The sequence below is a fragment of the Chaetura pelagica genome, unplaced genomic scaffold (genome assembly GCF_000747805.2).
Source record: "Chaetura pelagica isolate M959 unplaced genomic scaffold, ChaPel_1.0 scaffold300, whole genome shotgun sequence".
Lineage (NCBI taxonomy): Eukaryota > Metazoa > Chordata > Aves > Apodiformes > Apodidae > Chaetura > Chaetura pelagica.
Window position 1 is genome coordinate 2,452,578 of NW_009951945.1, and position 13,579 is coordinate 2,466,156.

Here is a 13,579-nt window from a genome sequence, read left to right on the forward strand (position 1 = left end):
AGGTGGGCAGAAGGAAAAGAGGGCTTTGGAGGAGCAGGCTGCATCAGGGAGCCCTTTTCAGAATACAGCTGGTGGAGAGGCTCTAGGAGCCAAACCACCAGCCAAGGCAACTTCTGTTAGGTATATAAGGAAACACACACTTACATTAATGCCAGGGTCACCTCTGTCACCCTGCCGGCCCTGGGGATGAAGAAAAGGAAATACGTTAGGTCAGACAAGCAGAAATAAGGATCTTGCAGTTTCAAGGCAGCACAAAAACACTTACTGGGGCACCTGGGAATCCCACTGTGCCATTCCCAGCAGGGCCATCCTCTCCCTGGAAAGGAAGGAATAAATATGTGAAATAATGAAAAGCAAAGCCCTTAGATGGCACAGCAGCCATCCTGCCTTCCTTGGATAAACAGCCATGCAACAAATACACAACTGGTGGGTTGGACACTGGTGCAGAAAGGCCATCTTGCTTGTGTGTGATCTGCACAGTCAATGGGAGGGGGACACACTGTCCCCCACAGAGACCGGGGATATGCCCACGGGCTGGGAACAGACTGAGAAGCATCAAGTCTCTGCTGTAAAGTACATCCCAAGATACACCTCTTTAAGCCTGCAGATAAGATGTATATTCCAGCTCCTTGCAAGTTTTCCCAGCATTTCTCAGCCATATGAGTGTAATTTTTCCCCCTGACCTGGACTATGCTGTGTGGAACCAGCCTGTTGTACATCCTTTGCACTCAGCATGTAATCCTCCCAAACAAATACCACTCACCCTATCTCCCATCAGCCCAGGATCTCCAGGCAGTCCAGGTGCTCCAGGCAATCCCTTTAGACCCTGAAGGGAACAGAAGTAGTCAAGCATTACACACTATCCTCCCTGCTGGGAAGATGATGCCTTCTGAGGCAACCAGCTACCATCGCAGGAGATGTTTTGGCTTGGGATTCAGCTTGCTCCATGCCCTGGTTATCAGGGATGCTGGCAGATTCAGGTGGCTGCCCTTGGAGAGCAGCTCTGCCAGCTTCTGTGATGGGAACCTCCATGGCTCGTGGTGTGACTATACCCCCTCCATGAAATGGCATCTGTGAGGTGGGGAAAAAGGCAGCCATGGCCTTACAGGACCCAGGAAAAATATCTCAGTGTGTCTGCCAGGAAGGTAGAACCTGAGCTTGTATTTCCAACAGGTTTCCAGGAGGTGAGAGATTTGCAGACAGCCCTAAAGGGCAATATCTCCTGGTCTTTTCTTCATTCCCTCCCCCAGAAGATGTAGTGAAAGAAGCAGCACTGACCTCATTGCCGCGGGGACCATCATCTCCCCTGTAGCCCTTGGGTCCCGGGGGTCCAGGCTCACCCTGGGGAAACACAAAGAGCTCTCACAACAGGGATTTTTTCTGGTGCTGCTCCTGCCATGAAGGGTTTGTCCCTTCCTTTCACAAAGAGGTCGGTGGGGGGCGCTGGGCTGGGTCCTCACACTGTAAGCTAGCCTCACCAGAAAGGAACTGATGGGGGGTAATGCAGGTGGGGAGCTGCTTCAGGAGCTGTGCCTGGCTGCCCCCCCCGTCCACACAGGCAGCAGCCCCCCACACTTCCTTGGGCACAGCTTTCCCTGCCAAGCTCAGCCAGAGCAAGGCAGAACCAGAAGCTTTCTGGGCTGAGGCGTGACACCACAAGAGTGGGTTGGATACCATGTGCTTCAGCAGCAGCTGGGCCTGCAGAGCTCCCGAGGCCCTAAATGCCAACCCTCTCCTCCACACATCAGTCTGCTGACAGAGAGCCTGGTGAGGAGAAGGACCAGGGAGGTGGGGAAGATATTTTCTAGCAGCAAAGCACGGCTGTGTTGCACAGTGGCATCTCATTGGCTGTGACAGAGGTGTCCACAGGGCACAGGAGGTGGAGTAGTCAACCTGGAGAGGCCACAGATCTCCCTCCAGAGTCCCTCCCCATGCCTTGGGGCTTGGACAGGTCTGGGTCACAGACAGGCTGACAAGAGGCCTTTCTGAGGCTCTGGAGAGTTTTTCCAGAAAATCACAGCCTGGTTTGGGTTGGAAGAAACCTTAAAGACTGTCTAGTTCCAGTCCCCTACCATGGACAGGCACACCTCCCACTAGACCAGGTTGCTCAGAGTCCCATTCAGCCTGGTCATGAACACTCCAGGGACTGAACAAGCCACAGCTTCCATGGGCAACCTTCTTCACAGAAGAGAATTTCTTCCCAATGTCTAAATCTCTCCTTTTCCCATTTAAGACCATCAACCCTCAGCCTGCCACTACTCATCCCCAGGAGGCCGCAGAGCCCTGGCAGTCTGCACTGGAAGACACTAGACCTGTCACATCCCACCTGGGCAGTAGCCACTTGCTGCGTTAGCTGCAAGGCTGCCCAGAGACTGCCTGGGACAAGGGACAAGGCAGGAGGCAGGTCTTTTCTCCAAGAGCTCAAATACATGTCCAAGGGTACTCCTGCACCTTCTGCTTGGTGCCAACTGACCTTCATGGGGTTTACTTGTCACACACCATCATCAGTCTCCTGGCAACTGGGCAATGATGCTCTGGCCCACAACTACAGATCCCAGAGACACTTGCCTGAGACATTCCTCTATTTTCTGAGCATCACCAGCACCTCTGAGATTTTCTGGGAGCTGCCTCAGTGTGGTGGCTCAGCCTAGCCCAGCTTTGCAGCTGGGCTGAGGAAAGCTGAGGAAGCTGAAAACCCTTCCAGCTGCTACCTCTGCTCCTTTTTCCATGACAGCAGCTGGGATGCAGTGGTGCCAAACATCCCAGCACAAGACTCACACCTCTCCAAGGAAAGGTGGGCATGGAGGACTTCATTACACAGTGCAGAGCACTGAACTGCTGAAAGGTAAGTGACCTTATTTCTGCACTAAAGCCCAGAAGAGAGAAAACTGGGAAGGAGGGACAGGAACTCGTGATGTTTCTTATCAGCCAAAGCTGGATCCACAGCACCCTTGGCTCACTAGGTCACTGCAGCACACAGCACAAATCCCTCACAGCCCTAGAGGAATTTCTGAAAACACAGAATTTTGGATTGAGCATTCTTTAGCTGCTCCCTGTCCATTACCTTTCTGGATGTGGTAAGAACCGCAAGAGAGATGGGCACCAAGACCAAGAAGAGAGAGGGACCACATAACCTGGCTGTGAGGATCAGGGAAAGTGCATGCTGACCTTTAGCTTCTCTCAGATACAAAGAGGATGAAAGGGGTGACAGGCCAGAAGGAGCCCTTCCCTCTTGCCAAGAAAAACACGCTCCAAGAGCCAGAGTTTGCAGATAACACAGCTTAAAAAACACTTGTTTGCCAAAATCCCTCTCTTGCCCAAGCCCAATTACACATTTTTAATTTGGCCAAGCAAAAGCATTCTTCCTCAGCTTATGGAAAATATTCTCATTTTGTAACTGCTTTTGAAATCTCCCTGGAGTGGTCGAGGTGCTTGGTCAGTTTCTGGTCTGGAGCATCAGAGCTGTTTCTTGCTTCCCTCTCTGAGAGGGTTTTAACTCAAGTTGCAGTGCTCCCCAGAAGGGAAGACTCATGTCCCACAAGCTCAGTGACAGAAGGAAATCATTCCTCCTCCTTCCCACCAGTGAAGGCTGGTTAGAAGTAGCATCTACCCCAGCCTGGCTCCCCACTGTGCTTGCACAGGTTCAGCTCCCAGGCTTTTAACAAACTTCCACCTTCTGTCTTTTTCTGTGCAGTCCTTCTCCTGCCTTGAACCTAGAACGAGCCTCTACCACACCAAGACCAGTTCCAGTACTCCTTCCTTCTCTGGTGTCAGCCTGCAACTCCAGTCCATTACACACACACACCCCCCAAAGAGCTGCCTTCCTACCACAGCCACCTCCTGAAATGTCACCTCTCACCACAGCAGTGCCCAACAAGCTGCATGCTGCCAAATGGTCTTTGGTTGCAGCAGGAGCTCAGCCACAGACCATAGGATCTGGACAATCCTCCTACATCAATTTGATGCTCTTCACCATCATGTGACAGGCTTGAGGGGAGCCTGACTCCAGGCAAGGACAACCCTGGCACAAGCATGTCCCCTCCTCAGGCTGCAACCCAGCAACACCTCCAGACCCAGTTACTGACACTAGAAGCTGGGTACAACTTTGAGAAGAGAGAGCCTGTACCTGTGCAGAGGACACAAACCTTCCTCAGGCTGGAGGCAGCCAGCTTTGATCTCTAGAAAAAGCCTATGGGGTCTGAGATCTGCTCCTTGAGGCACATAACAACAAGCAGACCCCAGAGCAGGAGGGCCAGACCTCGCAGCAAACAGATTTGAGGAAAGCTGGCTTTGGAACAGACTGTCTCTACAGGTGCCAAGGGTGTTAGGGACAGGGCTGGGGCCGCGTCAGGCTGTCCCTGCTGACACAAGATGTCTCATTGACTCCCTTGACCGAAGTGAGCAGCATCTGGCCCCAGGCCTTAACATTTTGTGAACTGCTGCAGCTTGCACTTGCCAGTTTCCAAATCTGTCAGACGTGTTGATATCTGTTTCCATGAGATTGAGAAATGGTGTGGAGGTTTCTCTGTCCCCAGCTAGGCAGCCAAGTCTCCATTTTTTTAACCCTGTTCATATTCTGGGTTCTCTTAGAAATCTCTGCCCCTCTTCACCAGCTTTGCTACCTGGTCTAGGAAGACAATGACAACTTGCCTCAAGATCCTGTGGCATCAGTTAAGCCCCCTACCACAGCCAGCTGGTATTCAGAAGGTTAACCCAAGCACTTACCTGGTCACCAGGTGGTCCAAGAGGTCCTTCCCGCCCTTGGTCACCAGGTGGTCCAGCCTCTCCCTGAAAAAGCATACAGAGGACATAAAAAAGTCAGAGAGACAAGCATAACATGCAGAGGGCCTTGCATGCAACAGGGAGTAGGGATGTGGCCCCAGCAGCATGTTACTGGATAGAAACAGTCACCCAAGGAGGTTTTGCAGGCAAATTCAAGGGCTGGGTGGGAAACCATAAGAGATGTGGAACATGAGAGCCAAGCTGGCATGGCCACATTAAAGTCAAGAGGAAGAACTTCTGAAGGATGGGAGGGCCTGCCTATGGTGACATGTTTCAGCCCATTTTGTAACAGAAAAGCAGATGCCTGGAGACATCCACCTTGCAATGGGGAATTGAGGCACTCCCCACAACAGTCACACCTGACCTAAACCTTTGAGGAAAGCAGTTGGAAGCTTAGCAAGCTAAAGCTATTGTTTGCAAGCTCAAAGCTTCCAGACGCCCAAGCCAAACAGTAAATACGAAACACAACTTCCGAAGGGCCCCCAGGTGCTGGTGGAGACGTTTCTGGCGAGGTTCCGCAGCCTCGTGCTTGGACATACTGCTGAACAGTTTGACTCCAGGACACTGACGTGCCTTCATCTCCTGCACATCTGCCCCGCACACCACACGGGGCAGTGCTGCAGCTACCCAGCAGTAAACAGGAAAGGGGGAGGTTTCCAGCAGGCCCCAGCCAAAGCTGTCCCTGTCCAGGACAGATCCCACTGCCCAAGCCCTCAGACCTGCTGATATGTCCTGCCTGTCCTCACAGCAGGGACAGAGGAAGAGCAGTGTCGTGGTGGCTCTCCAGCAGTGCCAGGACACCCACTGGGATGCTGCTGCTGGGTGCCCTGGATGCAGCAGCACCCCTTGTCCCTCCCCAGTGTGCATGGCACCTCAGCCTCTTGCCATATTTTTGTCCTGGCCTGCCAAGGGCTCCAGCCTGTCCCTCCCAAGCTCACACTTGGTGACTCACCACACCACACCAGCCCCCCCCCTGCCAACAGGCAGGAAAAATACTTTCCTAGTGACTCCCACTCAAAAGGGGAGGGAAAGTTGTTGTCCCTCCCATCTGTAGGCTCTCACACTGATTTGCTGCTAAGGGCACCTGCACCCCCCCTTCCCAAGTCACTGGTCTCCCCCTGCAGCCTTCCCAGTACCTGGAGAACACCTTGCCTCATTGCTCCCCATCAACTGGTTTCAGAAGTGCAAGGCAGAGACTGACTCCTCTCCACCTACTCTTGGCTTGCTTGGCATGCTCTCCTCTGCGTTTTGGCTAAGCAGTGATTAGCTGCCAGCTTAAAGGGGTGGCTGCCAGGGGACAATACTAAGTCTCTCCTGGGGTGGCAAGTAAAGGCTCTGAGCTTGCCTGCTGGCCTACAGGCTGGTGGAGTTAGTCACTGGGGACCTATTTCTAGTTCCTGGCTGCCAAGTGCCCCCTGTTTGCAAGCAGATGCCAAAAGCCACCCCACAGATGCAGTTACCGGCTCTCCTCTTGGCCCACGGTCACCTGGTGAGCCCGCGGGGCCTCCTTCTCCATTGCTGCCCTGCAAGAAGATGGTGGGAACACAAGATTAAGACCTGCTCATAGCAGTTAGCAAAGCCCTCACTGCCCACCTCTGAGCAGGTTCACCCCCAGTCCTCCCCCTCCTCCTCTGTAGCGTACCACCCCCTACCTGTGCCCTGCCAGCAGTGCCATCACTTACCCTTTCTCCAGGAGGACCATCAGCGCCCGGAGCACCCTGTGGAGAAATGACAGGGACAGTCAGGTGGTGGGGATGGCTGGCAAGCATGCACAGGGTCATCAGGGACATGGGCAGAGGACTCACCTCATCACCTGTCTCTCCTGCTGGTCCAGGTTCTCCCTGGTTTCCAGGTGCACCCTGGGTGAGCAAGCCATGGGAACATAAATGAGACAAGTCAGCAGGTTTTGGAGCAAAGCCCTGCACAGCTGCAGAACCTTGGGCAAGCACTGCTTTGAAGCCAAGGCTTGTGCAGGGGACCTCTCCTTCCCTCTCACAGAGGGCAGAGGATGCTCACACACGGGTGCTCCACCCACCTTCTCTCCAGGGTTGCCAGGGATTCCCTGCCGGCCAGGTTTTCCATCATCCCCAGGCTCCCCCTTTAGAAGGACACAAGGCACCATCAAGACTGGATTCAGGGGTGGATTTCAGCTCCCATAGCATAGAGGCCATCAGAACCCCCAGTGCACCCCAAGTCCCTTTCTGGGCTGTGGTCTCTCCCCAGTGAGCTCCCTCTGCCCAGTACCAGCCATCTTTCCAGAGCAGCCCCCCACTATCTCAGGGGTGCCCATGCCAGGCTTGTATACACCTTCCAACCTTGGGCACACTGGTAATCACACAGGGCAGATCTTACTGTGCATGACAGTATCCTCCAGGACAGGGTTGCCCACAAGCAGTGTAAGGAGACCAGCAATGGGTCAATCACCACCTCTGCCTCTTGCAGGTGGGTGGTCTCAGCACTTCTCCTCCTGCATGAGGCTGAGCAGAGTGACTCACCTTTCTTCCCTTGGGTCCATAAGCACCAGGATCTCCCTTTGGTCCAGGCAGGCCTTGAGCTCCCTGTTGAAAACAAAGGAGGCATCACTGAAAATGGCACCAGCATTGCTACCTGTGAAAAATCAGGCAGGGACTGAGCATCCTGGCAGCCCAGCAGGATGGGCAGCAGGGACGAGCACTTAGGAGCAACGTAGGGGTGGCATGGAAACTCTTGTACCATGGAGGTGTGCAAGCAATGCTGCAGCTGTGCTGCTGTGACTGAGGGTGCTCCTGCAGCTCAAAGGAAAATAGCAGAAAAAGTGGTTGTTGGGCTGCCATGGTAGTGGTGCCACCACAGACTTGTCATCTTGGAAGCAGAGAAACAAGCGGGGAAACTGGAGAAATGCAATGTCAAAATAACAATTTCCAGAGTCCTCCAAAATCTCTTAACATTTTCTGGTGGCTGGTCACATCAGTCTGAAACTGCTTGATCCTCAGATTGCCTGTTTGGCACTGAGCTCTTCTTTGCCAAGTTCCCTGTGCTGAACTGTCTCCAACCAAACACTCCCCTAGCATGCAGCCCCGTGCAAGGGGGGGGGCAGCTTTCATGCAAGAACAAGACAGGCTGGGGGGACCCCCAAGGGTGCCATGCCTGGGATGAGCATTGCACATTTAAGGACATATGTCCAAGTGTCCTCCCTCCTACAGCTCCCTTTCTTGAGGGGCTTCCTGTTTCCATGTGCCATCATTGCAGATTGGCTGTGCTGGTTCATTCACAGAGGGTACATACATCAAATCCAGGTGAGCCTTTGCAGCCAGGTAACCCGGGGTATCCAGCTTCACCCTGTCAGACAAAGAAGGGGTTTCCATGAGTGGTGCCCATGGGAAGATCCCATTCATCATCCCAGAGCCTGGAAAGGGACATCCCAGCCCTGTCCCCAGGTAGCGAGGGGACAGCCCTGCAGGGAGTTGACCCCACCATGGTTTTGGAGGGGCAAAAGCCAAGGTTCTCAGACTAAGCAAAGTGCCCCAGAGCAAAGATTTACCTTCATGCCATCAATGCCATCAATTCCACGCCTGCCCTTCTCACCCTGAAACAGAGAATGTGGACCATGAAGAAGTGATTTCCAAAGACCCTTCTCCCCCCAGGCATCAACCAGAAAGAAAAAATGGTGCAAAAACAGAGGCTGACCTTGGCTCCTTTGGCTCCTCTTGAGCCCTGCAAAAAGAAGAGTGATGTTAGGCCCCCACAGAGAGCAAATCCATCCCTCCCATCCATGCTGCAATCCCCACACTAGCTAGGTGCTCAGGCATTCACCATGCCCCACACACTGCCAGTCTGTTCCATCCTGCCTGGCTGTGCCCACTGCACAGTGCTGCTCCGATCCCCACTCATGGCAGGGACCAGACCCTAACACCATGCAGCTGCAGGGGCAGCCCTGGGTAACCAAGCAGGGGGACACAGATCTGTCCCCAGCATCCTTGTCATCCTTACCTTTTCTCCTCGACTTCCTTTGTCACCCTAGAGATGAAAGAAAGGAAAAAAGGAGAATGAAAACACTTGCAGCACAAAGCCTGTGGCCTGTCCAGGAGCCATGCCTGTGACCCTGGAGCCCCACATACCTTCATTCCTTGGTAGCCAACAGGTCCCATGTCCCCTGGCCTGCCCTACGGGACAAAAGCATGGTGTGTCAGAGGCAGAAATAGGCACCATCCATCACCATGGGGCAGTTCCTCCAGGCCCTTGAAGGAGGCTCAGGTCCCAAACACCATATCCTCCTGCAGGCAGTTCTCCCATAACTCTACTCTTTTTTTACCCAACTGGGAGCACAGGAACATTGTGGAGGACAGAGAAGACCTGCCTTCACCTCCACCATCTCCAGCCCTCCCTAGGGACGAGGACGCTTGGGGACACGCCATCTGGGATTAAAGGGAAAGGCAGAAAAACCTCGGGAAGGAAAAAAAAAAAAATCTGTGTGCATGACATAGGGTTTCCAAATTGGGAACGCACAAGCTGAGTAATGGCACACTCACGTGTGTGGGAAAAAACACACCTCCCAAAAATAAGTGTACCTAGTCAAAAAAAGGGAGGAGGAGGGAAATAGTTTCCTCATGCTATTAGCTTCTTATTTACCAAAGGTTTCCCTGTAACACTGCTGTGCTTGTCATGTCAGAGGACGCGGGAGGGAGCCCAGAGTCCACCCCTGGGCTGGCATACATGAGTCAGAGATGCGTCCTCCAGGAGGAGTTATTTTGGGTGAGGAACAAGGAAGCCTTGTAGTGACAGAGGAGGGGCCCACCCCACTGCCTGCCAGGAGCCACTGCTTGGCAGGGTGGCTGCAGAGGAGGACAGCTGGCTGTGACCCCACTGACTGCTGCATGAAAATGGGGTGATGGAGGGGCAAGGGCTGGTGAGGATGCACCCAAGAGGTATGTTCAGCAGCAGTCAAAAAATAGTCCCTGAACAGAGCCACCGCAGTTAGTCCTTTACTTACTGGGTCTCCAGCGTCTCCTTTCTGGCCAGGAAGACCTGGCTTGCCTCTTTCTCCCTGCAATACAAGACAGAAATAAAGTTAGCTCATCATCTCCAGGACCAGAATGATGACGACCTGTTGAAAGAAGAGCAGGGAGGCACTGGAACAGGCTGCCCAGGGCAGTGATGGAGTCACCATCACTGGAGGTATTAAAGAGATACGGTACTTAGGAACATGGTTTAGTGGTAGATTTGGCAGTGCTGGTTAGCTGTTCAACTTCATGATCTTAAAGGTCTTTTCCAACCAAAACAATTCTGAGTCTCCATGGCTGTGGGGAGCAGACAATACGAGCCACATGAGAGCACCTCTCCACGGGACAGTGGTGGGAGTTAGAGACACCTGCCCCACCAGTCTGAACACCGCCAATGATCCCATCTCGCCACCTCAGTCCCGCAGCATAGCCAGTCCCTCACCTCATTTCCTGGGTCACCAGGAGGTCCAGGGGGTCCTCGAGGAGGCTGCAGGAGACATATGGGTCAGACCAGCTGCTGAGGCAGAGCCTGAGGTCATGGGGATGCCAGGGGTGGGGATGGGGGGGGCCTGGAAAGCCCAACTCACCTGGCACTCAAAGGAGCAGCACTGCCCAGAAGAAAAGAGAAAACAGCATTAGAGGCAGTGGGCAGCACCAGGGCCAGCCTGCAGCCCGCTTGGGAGGGGGAGCTCCCTGGGCTGACAGGGGCTGCCTGCAGGGCTGGGCTGTGCCACCAAACCCCTGCTCGCCTGGGGGTGACCCACAGGGGACAGGCACAGGGTCAGGGGGAAGGAGAAGACTCTGAGGGACACTCACCGATTGCTCCGTGTTAACTTTCTGCAAGACAAGAAAGCAAAGAGAGGGAGTCAATGAGGGACAGATGAGCCCAGGGAGGGGGCACACTGGGGAGGGAGCAGGTAGTGCTCACAATCATGTCTATGATGGTGTTGATGGTTTCCTCCACGTCGAGCTCGCGGGTTGGCTTCAGGCTGGTGGCAGTGAAGTTACGGCGGTAGGCGTGGTCTGTGGCGATGATGTTGAGCCGCTGGTCCTAGAGTCGGGGGCGAGAGGAGGGCAGAGTGAGACCACAGGCAGTCAAGCAGAACCTGCCCCCAGAGGCCACCCTGGGGACCTGCATCCTCCTTCCAGGGAGGGGCTCTGAGGGGTATTCAGCGCCTCCTTCACCATGCTGGGGGTCCTACAGACCCACTGGTGACCCCTACAGGGAGCATCCCCGCCATGTGGTCCCTACCAGGTGATTGGGAGAGATGGCGACGGAGAACACTTTGATCCCCAAATGTTTGGCTTCGTTGGCAGCATCATCCAGACCTCCACAGGGCTCTTTGTACCCTTCCAAGGGGTGTCCATCCGTCACCACGATCAAGTATTTATTCTCCTTGTGATGGGAGCCACTGGAAGGGTTTCAGCACAGAATTTAATGTTGTGAGGATTTAACAGATTAAGCTGGAGAGGGATGGCTCAGGCATCTCCAGACACGCAGCCCAGGCAGAGCCCCAGCCTGTGGTCAGGATATGCCTCATCCCAGCAAAGCCAGAGCACCAGAAACCTGCCACTCTCATGCCTAGGTGACCTCCTCTCCCACCCTGAGGACAGCTCTGCACAACACACTGGGATGTCCTAACCCAGAAGCACCCAATCTCCATCCCCCACTGCCACACCACCAGTATCACCCTCCTCTCCACCCACCCTGGCCCCACTGCCTTACCCAATGAGCAGCTCCTCAATGCCCCTCTTTATGGCACAGTCAGTATAAGTGCCCTTCCCGATGTAGTTGACAGATGCGACACGGTTCTTCAGATCATTCCGGCCGCCGGGCATCGAGGTGAGGCTCTTGATGAGCACAACCTCATCGCTGTAGTGCAGGGCCCCAGCATTCCACACCAGGTTGCGGTCACAGCGGTAGTATCTGTGTGGACACAGCTCCTGTCACCACAGCTCCTGCTGTCCCTTCACTTGCTCTGGCCACCATGCTAAATGCAAACCCTCTGCCACATGCTATGGGGCTGTGCAAGGGCTCCCTGCCTTCTTGCAAGGCTGGGACATGCTTAATGTGCAAAACCCAGCACAGGAGTGGGCAGTTGGTCCAGCAAGTGGAATGGCAAAAGGGTGCAGTTGATGGCCATCTGCACAGGTCGGTTTGGCAGAGAGGCTTCCCAAAGAGGTGCCAGGCTGTGGTGGCTGCAGCTGAGCAGGAGATGCTGAGGCAGAGAGCCATGTGTGCAAGGTGGGTAATACTGAAGCACTCCACACAGGACTGCGGGGAGTTTTCTAGTGATGGACTTGTTAAAATCAGAGGGATGCCTCCCTCTGAAGTATGCTCTGCCTCCAAGATGGATGACTGTGTGAGTTGAAGCCCTGTCCTGTGATTCTCTGGGACAGAGGCATCACAACTACCTGTGCTTTGGCCAGTACCCCAAAAGGGGTCTTCTCAGGATGCTGGAGCCAATCCCAAGGAGATGGGGTTGCACAGCTCCTTAACTTCCCCGAGCTTATCTTACCTCTGCCCAGCAGGACCTCTTCCAAAGTCACCTGAGCATGGCCCACTGCTGCACCCTCCACCCCACCCCTGACAGTTGCCTCACCATCACCCATGCTGACCCAGCAGGACAGCATGCCTGCTGATGGCTTGCAGGGCCAGAGCAGGTAGTGAGCTCCAGGGTTGGCACAGAGGTTTCTGGGGTGGGCTCAGAAGGTCCCTCTGTCTTCATGTAGCATAGGGTCAAGACAAAGCCCAGAGCCTTGCTTAGGAGAGCCACACCTGGCAAGTTGTCCCGAAGCACAAGGCTCCTGGTCCCTCAAGGCCTTGCAAAACAGCTCTCCTTCCTGGGCAATGGACAGGTGATCTGCTAACCCCCTCCCACCTGTCTGAGATTAAGACTTTGCCCCTCCAGGTTGGGCAACACTGGGACATCCCCACAGTGCTCCTCTGGGCACCAGCACCTATGTGCTGTCCCAAAGGTCTCAACAAGACCCACATTCCTTTGTGACCCGTGATGTTTCCAAGCATCCCTTGATCTCTGGCCAGCAGGCAAACCATGGTCTTTGCCTCCAGCACTTCCCAGCATCACCATCATTCCAGGATCTGGGAGCTTTGGTGCTCCTGAGCACCTCTGAGAAAACCAAGGTCAGACCTGCCTTAGTGGCCACAAGGCTGGGTGACAAGGAGGCAGATGAAGAGCTGGGTATTGGGGTGGATGAGGGGCACCCAAAGCTGGGTTTAACACTGCAGGGTGACCTGGGTTATGCATAGGGGGGCTCGCTCTGCAGGGTGCCCAGGAGTGCAGGGCTTAACCTCAGAGGTGCCTCACTGCCAACCAAGCACCTGGTTGTTTAGGGTCTGACCTACCAGTGACATAGGGTTCAGCATCTCTTTGGCACTATATAACAACCACCCAGCCATAGGTGCTGCGATCCTGTGTCTGCCAGGAAGCTCCTGCTTTCTTGAGGGTGGGTGCAGGCAGCCTTGCTAAAGGCACACTGTTGCCCTTGGCACAGACAGAGCTAAAATGGGACATCCGAGGACCAGGAAAGGGAGGAGATGCTCCCTCCCCTCTCCCCAGCATCCCTGCTTTCTTCCTCTCCCTCCATGGACAGGTGTGCAGGGCGGTCTCAGAATCCCACCTGGCACTGGGACCACTCCCTAAAGCCACCTGGACAAAACCCCTGGAGATATACCTGTTTGTCAGCTTATCAATGAACCGGTTGGTGAAATCTTTCACTTGGGCAACCAGGTCCCCAAAAGGCTTCACCCTGAGGGCAACACTCTCTGAGGTATCCAGGACGAAGAACAGGTCCAC

The 13,579-nt window shown here is 54.4% G+C and overlaps 1 protein-coding gene across 1 annotated transcript in view; it reads right to left on the reverse strand.

Annotated features, from left to right (window-relative positions):
• COL6A1 (collagen, type VI, alpha 1) overlaps positions 1–13,579 on the reverse strand; it is a 24,903-nt gene that overhangs the window by 9,352 nt on the left and 1,972 nt on the right. Inside the window, exons 2-24 of the mRNA XM_009996878.1 lie at positions 13,458–13,579; positions 11,488–11,688; positions 11,014–11,173; positions 10,690–10,812; positions 10,578–10,598; positions 10,349–10,369; positions 10,204–10,248; positions 9,752–9,805; positions 8,880–8,924; positions 8,752–8,778; positions 8,449–8,475; positions 8,303–8,347; positions 8,047–8,100; positions 7,278–7,340; positions 6,818–6,880; positions 6,588–6,641; positions 6,465–6,500; positions 6,243–6,305; positions 4,726–4,788; positions 1,279–1,341; positions 764–826; positions 266–316; positions 145–180 (exon numbers count right to left, since the gene is read on the reverse strand). The exon at positions 13,458–13,579 is cut by the window's right edge and continues 9 nt beyond it. Coding sequence (XP_009995180.1) covers positions 145–180; positions 266–316; positions 764–826; positions 1,279–1,341; positions 4,726–4,788; positions 6,243–6,305; positions 6,465–6,500; positions 6,588–6,641; positions 6,818–6,880; positions 7,278–7,340; positions 8,047–8,100; positions 8,303–8,347; positions 8,449–8,475; positions 8,752–8,778; positions 8,880–8,924; positions 9,752–9,805; positions 10,204–10,248; positions 10,349–10,369; positions 10,578–10,598; positions 10,690–10,812; positions 11,014–11,173; positions 11,488–11,688; positions 13,458–13,579 — 1,500 coding nt within the window. The remainder of the gene's footprint in view (positions 1–144; positions 181–265; positions 317–763; positions 827–1,278; positions 1,342–4,725; positions 4,789–6,242; positions 6,306–6,464; positions 6,501–6,587; positions 6,642–6,817; positions 6,881–7,277; positions 7,341–8,046; positions 8,101–8,302; positions 8,348–8,448; positions 8,476–8,751; positions 8,779–8,879; positions 8,925–9,751; positions 9,806–10,203; positions 10,249–10,348; positions 10,370–10,577; positions 10,599–10,689; positions 10,813–11,013; positions 11,174–11,487; positions 11,689–13,457) is intronic.